At 41.5% G+C, this 13,758-nt stretch overlaps 1 protein-coding gene across 8 annotated transcripts in view; it reads right to left on the bottom strand.

The window, feature by feature from the left end:
• Positions 1-13,758, bottom strand: part of ASH2L (ASH2 like, histone lysine methyltransferase complex subunit) — a 28,199-nt gene that overhangs the window by 13,676 nt on the left and 765 nt on the right. For 3 of the 8 annotated variants that reach the window (XM_032618453.1, XM_032618452.1, XM_032618451.1), the window contains 9 exons: positions 13,103-13,169; positions 12,838-12,992; positions 9,829-9,917; positions 9,453-9,547; positions 5,845-5,940; positions 4,860-4,955; positions 3,929-4,004; positions 1,364-1,457; positions 400-617 (listed from right to left, as the gene is read on the bottom strand). In XM_032618453.1, coding sequence (XP_032474344.1) covers positions 400-617; positions 1,364-1,457; positions 3,929-4,004; positions 4,860-4,955; positions 5,845-5,940; positions 9,453-9,547; positions 9,829-9,917; positions 12,838-12,992; positions 13,103-13,169 — 986 coding nt within the window. Of the gene's footprint in view, positions 1-399; positions 618-1,363; positions 1,458-3,928; positions 4,005-4,859; positions 4,956-5,844; positions 5,941-9,452; positions 9,548-9,828; positions 9,918-12,837; positions 12,993-13,102; positions 13,170-13,384; positions 13,691-13,758 lie in introns of those variants that run through there. The other 5 variants (XM_032618456.1, XM_032618457.1, XM_032618458.1 and 2 more) reach the window with 5 other exon arrangements.

Genomic DNA, 13,758 nt, shown 5'->3' with positions numbered 1-13,758 from the left:
TGAAATAAAGTCTTTAGTTTCGTTCATACCATTTACTGATGTTATTTAATCTCCTGGTTTTGATAACTGTACTATGGTTATGTAAGATCTTATTATTAGGAGAAGCTTGATAAGGGATATATGGAAATTCTATTATTTTTGCAACTGTACTGTAAGTTTAAAATTAGTTCAAAATAGAAAGTTAAAAAAAACCCCACATACCATATATAATTGGCTAGAGTTTATAAGAAGAGAAAAGGAAGAAATTATTTCTTGCACATCCCGGCTGCGTGTAGTCAGAGATGGGGGTAAGGGAGCGGTAGCAGAATGACGTGTCCGTCGAATTCTAGACGGGACACAGCTGACGACAGATGTTCAAAGTAACACTGGGTCCAACACGAACATTAATAGCTTACCTACCTCGATCATGTAGGGCTAACAAAACCCGTTCATACAAGCAGGCTCTGTAGAGGTCTCCAGGAATCGGTTTTCCTGCCCAGCAGTCGAGTTCAAGCTTCTCAGGGTCAGGGGCGTGGGGATCGGGCTCAGCTAGAATATACCGATAGCCATCTTTGTTAAATGGGTGTTCCAAGGGGTAGCCATGAGGGGGAAGGCGCTGAGCAGAAAACAAAGGGTCACTGCAGAAAGGAAAAAATAAAATCAAGAAACTAAAACCCCCTCTAGCTCCAGTGCCTTCAATTCTGTAAGAAAGGCCTCTGATTTATTAGAGTTCTGCTGGAACACATGTAACTTCAAATGCTTTTCATTATTCAAATAGATGATCCTGCCCTCTGCAGGCAAAACGGGGAAATGAAAATTACTTTAATCTGTATGGATACCTATGAAACTGAGCCAGTAGACCACAGGGGAGAAACGGTGCAGAGGAACAAGGGCAGCTGCCTTTAGCATATTTATTACTATAACTAATGAACAGAAACTCAAAAGATATGAGCATTTACTACCTGTTTCCAGGCTGAATAAGAAATGACCTGGATCTCGCCACCTCAGTACTGAACAAAGTGAAGGGAACAGCCATCAGAGAGGAGAGGCAGAAAGTTTATGTAAAAGAGCTAACAATCAGTATCTGTTTCACTCTCTCTGGTCCATCTACTCTTCCTCAAGATGCCTTAATGGAACTTTACTCCCAGGTAAATCACCACAGGTGTGCTGCCCCAGGGCGGTTGCCCCAGGGCTGTTTCACTTAGTAACAAGTTCCTAAAACAGGTCACCTAGTCTGGGGCTCATTTACCCCTCAAAGTGCTAAGGATTTGAGAAAAAGGGACAGGCTTGCGTCCTCAGACACCTGAGCCCTTCCCCGCTGACGGACTCTGCCAGCCGCAGAGGGCACTCTAACAGTGGTGAGTGGGGTTGGTGTTCTGCCCACCTCCGGGCCTTCTTGGTGGTCCCTGTGGCCCCGCCATCCTGCTGCTTGCGCTTAGCTCCTCTTCCTTTTCCACTGCTTCCCGCTGCAATTCCCCCTTTAAAGAAAAGGCAGATCACTTTCAATGAGCTGTGCCAGATGCCCCACGGGGATGCTAACACTCCCTGCGTGCATTTGTGTAACACCACAGGAGGATTTCCTGCCTGAAAGCAGACTGCGCTTCACCCTGGTTCAGAACGAGTCTGCCGAGCGGCTCCCACCCCAGGACTCTGAGTTCTGGCAGTAAGTCCAGTGAACCTAGCACTAACGATACCTGTGTTATAGTTTAGGCCTTCACTTCTTAAATGAACTGCAACTACTAGTACACTTTCCGAGGATGTGACACAAATGCATTTTCACTCGTTCAGATCCCAAACACCCACAGCTAGACACAAGTGCATTGATAAAACCCTTTTCCACCCAAATGAATACAAACACCCATAAGGAGAGAATATCCCCACTACAAGGGGGGTGCGCGCGTGCTTGAACTCCACATGGCGCACACTCCATAAGCATAAGAGAGGCACAGCATCTGCTAAAGCACTGGACTTGAATTTCCAACAAGACAAAAGTACACCAAACGTGGAAAACAAAAACAGAGGTACTAAAAAGGTGGTTCTGTCCAGTGCCGCTAGGCATCCAGTATGGCTGTCTGTGACACGAGCAGGAAAGGCGGCTTTAAATTTAGCAGGCGATCTTTCCAATTATTAAAATTGTGCCAATGCCCCAAATTTAGGTTAGACTAACCTGGCTTGTGGAATTAAGAGAAAATACCCATAGAGAATTTATAAATTTTATTTTTAAAAAAATGAGCTACATACAAGGGCCACAAGGAATACTACCTTGTATATTTCTAAAAAGGTACTCAAATATTTGTCCAGTTCTGTCATTCCTCTGTTTGTTTTTCGAACTTCCAGAAAATATCCCTGGACTGTAGGAAAACACCTTTATGTAAACAACTGCATGAAGTACTGTATCTTAATTTGGGGCAAGCTTGGAAATTATCAGCAGTTCCGCTGCAATAAAAAGAGGATCAATGGGCTTCCCTGGTGGCGCAGTGGTTGAGAGTCCACCTGCCGATGCAGGGGACACGGGTTCGTGCCCCGGTCCGGGAAGATCCCACAGGCCACGGAGCGGCTGGGCCCGTGAGCCATGGCCGCTGAGCCTGCACGTCCGGAGCCTGTGCTCCGCAACGGGAGAGGCCACAACAGTGAGAGGCCCGCGTACCGCAAAAAAAATAAAAAAAAAGAAGAAAAAAAAAGAGGATCAAGACACTGAAGGCAGGTCATATTCTGCGTAGACAGGACCAGATTCATGCTGAACTTCCTTTTACGAACATACCGGGTTGTCATTCCTAGTCCTCATAAAAGGCTTAATGTTAAACGGCTGCATCATTAACATCTCTAGTTCAAGTTACCTTAATCAAAAAACTATTAAGTTTTTATTGGCATCTGCATTTCAATTATTTTGAGAGAAGTTTTAGATCCATCTTGAACAAAACAAGCAACACAAAGGGGACTGCTGGCCATGTTAGGCAGAATATGACAACGTACAAGCTTCCAATTACTAACATTAAACCGGAACTACTGTTTCATATCGAGTGCTACTGCCACCATCTCCACAATGCTTTAAAAATTTAACTTAGGTTTAGCTTCTACCACAACTCAGCGAAAAGCATTTTCCAAAACACAAAATACTTAAGTCTGAGAGGCTGAAAGAAGACAGAGGAGGAATTTACCTCCAAAAGAGGCTCCACCTGTAAGAACAGAAGTGGCACCATGTATTTGTCAAATGTTAACAATTAAAAGGAGATTAAAATTACAATTATGTAATTTTAACAATTACATAATTTTTACAAATAATGTAAAAAGATGAACAATACACTTAGCTATTTCCCACCCATCTCAGAATATTAGTAACAGTGGAATGATTACATATTTAAGATGCTACCACTCTAAAAGACAAGGTAATGACACCGTGTGTCAGATGAATAACTAGCTACCTCCCCATTTTACCCACTCTCATTAGATTACCCTTAGCAGCAAAGGGCTTTCCTGCTCTTAGATGGGTTAGAGAGAAAAATATGCTACAGTGGGTGATAACACAGAAATGCTCTCACGTGAATAAGCTGAAGATTAAGGGCAAGAAAAATGAGAAGATGGGCAGGAAGTGTATTATATAACAGCTGAATTAAGGAAAAAGAGCGCAGAGCAAGTGAATCTAAAGTGTTAGTTATGAAGATACAGATGGGGAGTCTAATATAAACACAGCGAATCTGACCTTAAAATTGTACCTTGTCTTATGCTAAATCTGTTTCACTTAAGACCAAACTGTAGTGTAAAGTGACAAAAAAGTTCTCCCCTACTACCATCTGTCAAACCTTGGCTAGCTCCTAAAAATTGAGATTTGGACTTTAAAGCATCTTAGTAAATATCCAGTTAAGAGTCAACCCAAAGACTGCCCAATTCTAGGCACATCTGAATTCAACAGCTTACAAGTATTTCATCAATGAGACACTGAAACACTTACCATTTAGATTCCCACTGGTAGACACGGCACTGCTTTGTTTTTGGTTGTCATAAGCAGGACCAATGTTACTAAGATCCTAGAGGGAAAAATATTCAATTATAAAGGGAGGCTATCTAATCAAACCAACCTGGCAATGCTCAAAAGAACAGGAGAAATTCTAATTGAATGACAACCTAGATCTGAAACCTGCAGAGGTCCCAAACTTAGATGCTTCAGGGATCAGCCAGTATCACACGTGACGCAGCCAAGTGTAAGGCTCCAAGTGGTTTAAGAATGAGGATGAGTGGCAACCAACCCGTGCTGGGGGGCGCACCTCCCTGTGGGAACTAGACCCAGTGTAGTCAGAGCTTCGAATTTTTTTCTCTTAGAGCTTTGCATTTTACAAGAAAAGGCAGAAATCTGAATTTCTATATGAAATCTTAAATTTTCAATGTGGGCAAATCAAACATTTTAAGGCACAGCTGAAAGATTTGACCTCCTGAGATGCTGAATGTGACACCTGCCATTTAAACAAAGAGGGGAAGTTTTCTTTTTCCTCATATTATGCTAGATACACAACACAAATTCTTCTTCACAGCAAATTTTTCTTCACACTAACAAATGTTTTTAGAGCAAAATTTGAGATGGAAAGAAAAGGAGAAATAACTTGGAACGGCATATTTGTGTTTCAAGTGAGGAAATGGAAATTAAAAAAGATAAAAATGATACGCATCGAGTCATAACATTTTAGGGAAGGGCCAGAACTAAAACACCAGTCTCCTGGTTTAAGGTGAGTGTTCTTTCTTTCCATGTGTAGTAAGAACCATTTATTTGGAACCCACCATGCTATGGGCATTTGTACGTGGCAAACATACAAATGTCAACAAAGCCTGATTCTCTCTGTCCCCATGGCTTAAAAATCAAAAGGGGATTATGAAGCATATTAATGTACCTGATCCAGAAGGCCAAATTTGGGGTAATCTTCTTCTGGGTCCTTACTCCCAGGATCGGGGTGTTCCTTTACTAAGAATACATCTCTTTCTTTACTCTAAAAGGAAACAGCATTTTAGTATTACTGGAAATTTTATACTTAAAATGAATGGATGATGAACCATTAACTCCAATCCCTAGGTGTAATCTCCAAACCCCAAAGCCCGCCCCCCACCAGAAAAAAACCCAACACACAACAGTATTGTTTTTCCCTGATTAGAAAATTAATGCATGACCATCAAAAAATTCAAACAATAGAGAAACTTAAAAAAATGAGAGCCACCGTCCTTCATAACCCTCACCCATCCCTGCATCTCACAGAAATACATACTGTTAACAGCTTGTGCTGACTTCTCCCCAGGTGCTCTCTCTAATTCTAAGGACAATAATGTTCAGAGTTTTTTTTTTTTAATCAAAGAAAACAATTGTCTCCAATTTCAATATAAAAAATTATACTTGCCAAAGTGCACTGGACAAAGGTTTCAGCATCATACATAAAACTACCATGTCTTGGGCTTCCCTGGTGGCGCAGTGGTTGAGAGTCCGCCTGCTGAGGCAGGGGACACAGGTTCGTGCCCTGGTCCGGGAAGATCCCACATGCCGCAGAGCAGCTGCGCCCGTGAGCCATGGCCGCTGAGCCTGCGCTTCCGGAGCCTGTGCTCCGCAACGGGAGAGGCCACAGCAGTGAGAGGCCCGCGTACCGCAAAAAAAAAAAAAACTACCATGTCTTCATTTAAGACACAATGTGCAGTTCACTGATTTTGTGTGAAAACTATTAAAATGTACAATTGCGCTCCAAGATTTAATACTAGGTTGTTCTCATTTTCTCAGTCATCACATTATTTCAGTGAGACCAAAAAAATATATATACACATATATATACATAAATTCTTACAAGGAACACTGGTTTTCTAAATGTTGAGTCTAGTCAATTTTAGCCTACTTACCATCGTTTTAACAATGTTATTTGGCCAGGTCATTTTCCCAGGTCTCTGTCTGGTCGTCATGCACTCCCAATATTTATCAATAAATGGTATGATATCCTAATTTTTAAAACAAAATATACTAAAGCTTTTATAGTTGCTTTCAAAATTATATTCACAAAAAAAACCCCCCAGCATTTTCAAAGACCTTGTCAGAATCAAAAGACAAATTCATGTTTTGCCTTTTAATAACTGAACAAATACATAATTGCATGCGAACAACATATAGGTTGTGGGGAATTTCAAACAAGTATACATATACAAGGACTTCCCTGGTGGTCCAGTGGTTAAGACTCCGCGCTTCCACTGCAGGGGGCACGGCTTCGATCCCTGGTCGGGGAACTAAGAGCCGGCATGCAGCAAGGCGCAGCCAAAAAAAAAAAAAAAAAAGATTCTGATTCAAACAAGTATATACAACTCTTAGTCACATAGGGCTCATAATCCAGTTAAAGGGAAAAGACCTGCCCTGACTCTGTAAGATGACTCCCAGGTACTCTCTCTCCTGAGCTCCCGTTCCTTCCCACCAGAGACATCTCCATCTGGAAACCCCGCAGGCACCTCAGACTTCTCCTGACCGAGACTGAACTCTGTACCTCACCTCATAAATCTGCTCTTAACACTCAGAATCGCCCGTCACCCAGAGTCACAGGCTTGACACACGGAGTCACTCTTGTTCTTCTCGCACAACCTGCACATCTAAATGGTCACCAAGTGAATTTTTTTAAATATTAATTAATTTATTTATTTGGCTGTGTCGGGTCTTAGTTGCCGCGTGCGGGCTTCTCTCTAGTTTTGGCGCAGGCTCAAGAGTGTGAGGGCTCAGTAGTCTAGCGGCATGTGGGATCTTAGTTCCCCAACCAGGGATCAAACCCGTGTTCCCTGAACTGGAACATCAGATTCTTAACCACTGGACCACCAGGGAAGTCCCACTAAATGAATTTTTAAATTTCAGAAACTTTTCACCAATCAGGGCTCCTTTCCACCCCCACTGCTTTGACTGTGGTCCTCGCCAGTCCCTGCTTGCATGACTACAACAATCTCTGAGCTTGATCCTCTGGCACCAACTTCCCCCCCTCCTAGGCCACCTCCCCCAGCCCACCAGAGTTTGTCCGCCGCTAACACCTTCCGCCAGAATCAGTTCCGTGAACACCAAATCTTTACTAAAAGGAACGAGGCTGAATCAGGCAAAGCACAATGTTCTGTTGTTCCAGAAAGTAAGGAAGAGTTCAAAGACTGAAGAGGGACATATCAAAAAGTGTCAGGAGTCAGCCGGGATGGGTCTACACTGGTCAAATCTGAGCATCAGAAATCCAGAAATCCCATAATGGACTATAAAAATCAGTGATTCTTAAAATTCAAAACAACAACAACGGTGGGGGGGAGGACTCTTCTTTACAGAAGAACTGTAAACCAGTAAATGTATTCTGTTTACAATGACCATTCTATTAACTGCTTCAGGCTAGGACAGTCAATGGCTGCTACAACCACTGCTTCAAAGGATAAATTACTTAATAATTACAAAGAAAAAGGGGTCTCTTTACAATGGAAACATCAAGTAGTTAAATTCAGGACGACTAATAAATAACCTCTTTACCCAAGTGGTCAAATTTAGGATCACTAATAATAAAACAAAGCAATATCTTATGTCTCCTGATGTGACAAACACACACTATCTACATAATATTCTTGCCAAAAATGTTTAACCCGAACCTAATCATAAGGAAATAATCAGATAAATGCAAATTGAGGAGCATCATGGCAAGTAACGGTCTAGGCTCTTCAAAATTTCAAATGTTATAGTAGACTAAAATAACAAAGTAAAATAAAGGAACTATTCTAGAGATAAAAGAGACATTACAACTAAATTTAATGTGTGATCCTTGATCAGGTCCTGGATAGAAGAAAAAGCTATGACGGATATCATTTAGACAATAAAAATACTCAGAAAATATACACTCAATACACAAAAATATAATCTGTATATATAAGATAGTTGTATTGCACCAACATTAAGGTTTTTCAGTATGATCACCGTACTGTGGTTATGAGAGAATATTGGGTAAAGTGTAATACCTACAATTTAGTCTCACATGAGCTTAGGGGGAATATATAGATATGGGGAGATAAAGCAAACACAGCAAAATGGTAACAGCTGGCAAATCTAGAGAAAGAATAAACAGATGTTCATTGTACTATTTGAATTTTTCTATATATTTGAAAAATTCAGAATAACAATTTAGAGAAAAAAATAAGAGGCAAACCTAATCACAGCACACCTCTATTTAAATGCATTCTTTTTAATGTAGGAAAAAAGGTTGAGGGGGGTGAGGCGTGGGGAGGGGACCCTCAGCTGACTCCTCCGGCTTACAGGATTAAGTCTAACCTCTCTGTTTAGTAGAAAAGGCCCTGGTCAGTCTGATCCTGAAGATATTCGTCTCACTAAATACCCTACACCAACCAGTGTCTTTCTTTTTCTTTTTCTTTTTTTTTTTTTTGGGCCTGGCCGCACGGCTTGCAGGATCTTAACTCCTCAACCAGGGATCGAATCCGTGCTCCCTGCAGTAGAAGCGTGGCCCCTGCAACGGAAGCTCCAAGTCCTAACCACTGGACAGCCAGGGAATTCCCCAACCAGTGTCTTTCAAACTGAAGGCTGCAATCAATTAGTAGGCTATAAAATCAATTTTGTAGGTGAATACTAGCGTTGACTAGAATAGAAAATATCGGCACGCAGAGGGAAAAGATCAGAGGGGGCCCCAGTTTTAAATGAGAGCAGGTACATATGCGTGTATACCAGGTCACAGCGTAAACTTCAAAGTTATAAAATTTACTTAAGTCATATTTTGTTACCATGAGTCACAGTAGGAAAGACTCACGGACGGGCTGATCATCTAATTCTGAGTCCTGACTTTAGTCATGCTGTTTTCCAGTTTAACAATAAAGGATGAATCTTTTTAATAAACTGGCCTTTTCCCCTGACAAAATCTGTGATTGGCATCCATAAAAACAGCTCAAACTAAGCTGAGAAGGTTCACCTCAAGGTCTGATTATTAACTGTGGGACAGACAGTTGTTTGCTTCTATAAAGCCAATCAAAACTATTTAAGGATTTATCTTTCTTTTTTTTTAAATACACTCTTTTTTAATATAAGGATTCATCCTTCTAATAGCTAAGCCAATGACACAATGAGCACACACCAGGAAGTTAGTAAATCACATGAAATGAGAACAAAGTAACCACTGAATTAGTCATATATTCATAAAAATTGGGGGGAAAGAACTTATTGTTAGACTGTACAGTTGATCCTTGAACAACTCTGGGATTAGGGGCACCGACTGTCTACACAGTCAAAAATCCTCACGTAGGTTTACAGTCAGCCCTCTGTATTCGTGGTTCTACATCCAAGGATTCAATCAACCTTGAAATGTGTAGTCCTGTAGGATGTACTTAGTGAAAAAAACCTGCATATAAATGGACCAGTGAAGTTCAAACCCATGCTGTTCAAGGGTCCACTGTATTTAGAAGTTCCTCCTGATTCTTTGGCATAATTGCAATTACAATAATTCTATCTCTACCTTATCTTTGGAGAACATGGTTTTCGGATGTTCATCCTGTGTTCGGGACTGCCAGGTTAGGTTGGCCAAAGCACTAAGGCACATTTCTTTCAAGTCTATAAAAACAAAAAGGAAGAAAAAGTTACCTGTAGTAATATATCCCTGTTACCAAAAGAATATTCAACTAGGTGGTCCACAGATTAACAACCACAGCAGCAAAGAATAGAGTCATCATTTGATCTGAAATGGACAATAGCAATTATTCAGAGCTAAGCCCCAAGGTAACTTCTACCAGCTACCAAGCAAAGGTTTCCTGATTCGCCTGAGCCCAAATCCCTTTTCTTTGCCAGCTAACCAGAGGACAGTCACTTTGCAGTACTCCGGAGTTTGTCCTTACTTGCTTGCTTCCGGAGGAAGTAGGTATTCCCACTATGATGGCATACATTGCAGTGGAAACTGTAGTTGGTCATGAAAGGTAGACAGGATCTGGAGAACAGCCAAATTGTGCAAATTAGTGAAGTTCTGAACACACACTTATGAGAAGTAAATCAACGGGGATCCTCTCCCTCAGTGAAAGTTACATAATAACGCTAATATATTAATATACTCTTAAAACTTAAAAAGGTCACCAAGGGAATTCCCTGGCGGTCCAGTGGTTAGGGTTCCACGCTTCCATTGCAGGGGGCACAGGTTCAGTCCCTGGTCGGGGAACTAAAATCCCACATGCTGCGCAGCAGGGTCAAAAAAAAAAGGTCACCAAAACAGGGCTCATATTTTTACAAATACCTGGATTTTTCTGTCACAAAAATTTAGTAAGACATTATCCATTATAGTTGATAATTCGGCATCTGCAAGGTTCTGACCTGAGCCCTATCCAAGCTAGTTTATTATAGTTTGTAAGCACCTAAAAGAGTATACCAGGCGACTTGTGGAAGAAGACAAAGTAGTCTCTTTAAATATCTTTACATTTAAATATCTGTATTTATATTATATCCAAGTATCTTTGTAAAGTGCCAATACCATTGTTGGAAAGGGCAGACAGGTATAAAAAGATTAATTTTAAAATGTAAATAATTATTCAAGAACAACACAGAAGTCACAAAACATGACTTGCCTCATTACCAAATGAATCCTACAGATGACAGTTAGTCTTATTTAAGAGTTTAAAGGACCCAAGGAGTAACTTCAGATTTAAGAGTTAGGGAAGATTTTTTGAGGACACAAATTAGGATTTGGAAAGATGAGTTGGTCTTCTTTGCTACAGGCAAACTGTTTTGTGTAAAGATGAGAAAGTGCAAACTAGGAGGCCAAGGGGCAAACTGGTGTACACAAGTTTGGCCAGGGGAGGGGAGTTGTCGGGGGTATGGTAAAAGATAAGGCTTGAAAGGTAAGAAGTACAAGAGGCCTTACATGCCCGTGGAAGTGGATCTTCTCTGTGGGTAACAGGAACAGCTTGAAGGGGAAGCCACCTTGTGAAAGCAGTAAGTTTAGTGATAGGATGGGTCTGAAGGGAAGAAGAGATTAGAAACAGGAATATGGAAGAAGCTTCTGTAGCCGTTCCAGCAGAAGGCTAAAAAAAAAAAAAGCCCTCACCTCGAGTGAAACGATAAAAATGGAAAGGACAAGCAAGTGCACAAGAAGAAAAAAAACTGGTCAAGCTTGGTAGCTGATTTGATGGGGGTGGGCATGAAATAAAAGGAGTCCTAACCACTAAGACTGCTTGTATCATAGAGGAAATCTCCTAAGAGGTGAGCTGGGGCCAAGAGAAGGCCTGTTTGAAGGCAGAGAGGAAGAAACTGGTGGAGGGAGAGACTGAGGGCTAACAGGAACCATGCATTAGAGAAGTGTGGTGGCTGTACTGGGTGACTGGAAAAGTATAGGGAGAGCTTGGTCCTGAAAAGGAGAAAGTAAAAGAAAAACAAAAGACTGGTTTAAGTTGGAAGAGAAGGAATCAAAATAAAGGCAGGTTTATCTTGGACTTTGCTGAAACTGGTTTAAGGTATCCTTAAAGAGATGTTCCCAAATGTGTGTCTACTGCCACCACTCAAGGAATTAAGAAATATCCTTAGGACTGTTAAGATCGAGTTCCCTTACCTTTAGCTCTCTCTAGAGCCCCTTCCATTAAACAGTCCATTGTGATAAGCTCACTTACAGAAGAGATAGGCAGGTATATAGTTACCTAATTCAAATACAATCAGGTGTTTAGAGCAGCCTTTTTCATACCCTGCTAGCTCACTCACTTCCTCCATCTCAGCCATAAACAATAATCTGTCCTACCTGCTGGGTTTTAGGTATAACTTCTCAAATTCAGGTACAAACTGGTCTCTACCAAACTTCTGAACTGTGGTTTGATTCATTGATGGATTGTTCCACATTATCACTCTGATAAATTTCCTTTCCTAGACCCTGTTTATCCAAATTCTCCTTGGCAAAAGTGGCCCAATTTTAGGTCTTTTCTAACTGACCAGCTTATATATTTTCCCTATAGGTCTTTCTACCGAGATCACTTCTTCCTGATCCTTCAGTAACTTTCTTTCTTTTTTAAACATTCTATCCTTGCTCACCAGTCACATGTTAATCAGAACATTAGTATTTCTTTAACTTTTTAACTAGAAAGCAGTTATCAAATTATAAAGGAAGGTTATTTCTTCACAAACCCATCCAAGGGGGATTAATTTCAGAATTGACATCGCAACCCTATTCTGAGACAGTCTTATCTAAATGTATTTGTATAATACGGACCATAAAGAACACCCCAGAGGCAGCAGTATAGTTATTTCCATAGACAGTGAGTCAGTAATGCTGCCTTGCTAGCTGTTGACCGAATACTCAGAATAAGTAAAGGCGTCTTTCATTCTCAATCGTTCATAAAATGATTTTAATTCACTAGAAGAGGTGTAAAGACTGGAAATTGGTTTTGCTGAGGAGAGAATTCAGGACACTTAAAGGGAGTGAATTAGAAACCAAAAGGAAAAAAAGGATGGCTCAGGCATGAAGAGGACTGGCCATCTCAAATTTTTGACATCAGGCTTTTTCCACTACATACACCAACCCTTTCCCCCAAATCCACAATACCCAATACAAGGTTTAAATGACATTGTCTCAAATTTGTTTGTTTAATGCTTTGTAATTACATGGTTTGTCTCCCGTCCAGGCCCGAAGTGCAAACACAGGGATAATAACTATCATTATACCTGTTAAGGGCTTGCCCTTAGTAGAGAGAAGACATGCTCAGGCTATTAAAACAATTCCTGATTCAAAGCCTACTACTCACTGAACAGGGATCAGGAGACACAGGAAACACTACGCATTTACGTTTGCCTACGCACTGACTATTCAACTGTTGGACGTGTTGAGATCTAACACTTACAAAGTGATTCTTACAAAGTCTACGAAAAATACTCACGAGGTATCTATGCCAAAGGTGTCTGCTGTGAACCATTTGGTACATATTCCACACTGCAGCTCCACCTCTCCCAACTGGCGACCATTCTCTTCATCCACGGAGCCCGCCTGAGTATCCATCACCTCTGAAGTATCCCCAGCACCTTCCTGTGTCCACAGAACCATGAGAGAATCAAGTTAGTTGACGTGACTGTATTTTTGATTCGCTTAAAAACTTTAAAAACCAACCCTATTTTGCTTTGCAAACATCCAAAAGAAATACTTACTAGCATATCCTTTCCATTAGAGGATTCTGTCTCCAAGCCACCACTTACATCAACTGAGTTTGCATCCCTGTAAAATAAAGAAAGCACTCAGAAAGAAGAATTTTCAAGAGAAACACACCTGAAAACACCTATTCCTAAAGATGATGATCAAAGTACAGCTGAACTTCACTCCTACTTTTTTCAGCAAAGACTGTTCTCAGACTGGATGTCCAGCATTAGGAAGAATGCAGCCAAGATAAACCCAAGCCCATGGCGCATCAAGGAAACCTAATCGGCTCTTACAGACAAGTCTACAGGGGATGGAACTGGTCCTGGGGGAGGTTCGAAGAGATGCAGCTTTTCCGCTCTGTTTTCAGAGGGACCATTACTTCCACCAGTCTGGCAGCGCAAAGTGGTTTCCTCTCTGGGATTTTTGAAGGGTTCCTGCTAGAAAGTGACCTATCAGCACCCTGCTGGTGTGCAAGGGCCGGGAGGTAGGAGGAGAAACTTGGCCTAAAAGGTGCGAAAGAGGCGTAGCCTGAGATACAGTTCAGAGGGGACAGGCCAAGCGGCGAGCGGGAATAAGGTCCGGGAGGGAGCCGGGCGAGCGGCTGGCCGCAGGGCCTGGGTTCGGAAGGGGCGGGCCGGAGGGCTCCCAGGAGCCGCGGGATTCCGAG

The sequence above is a fragment of the Phocoena sinus genome, chromosome 21 (genome assembly GCF_008692025.1).
Source record: "Phocoena sinus isolate mPhoSin1 chromosome 21, mPhoSin1.pri, whole genome shotgun sequence".
In the NCBI taxonomy this organism is placed as follows: domain Eukaryota; kingdom Metazoa; phylum Chordata; class Mammalia; order Artiodactyla; family Phocoenidae; genus Phocoena; species Phocoena sinus.
Note: the sequence above shows the minus strand (reverse complement) of the source record. Positions and strands in the feature narration are given on the sequence as shown.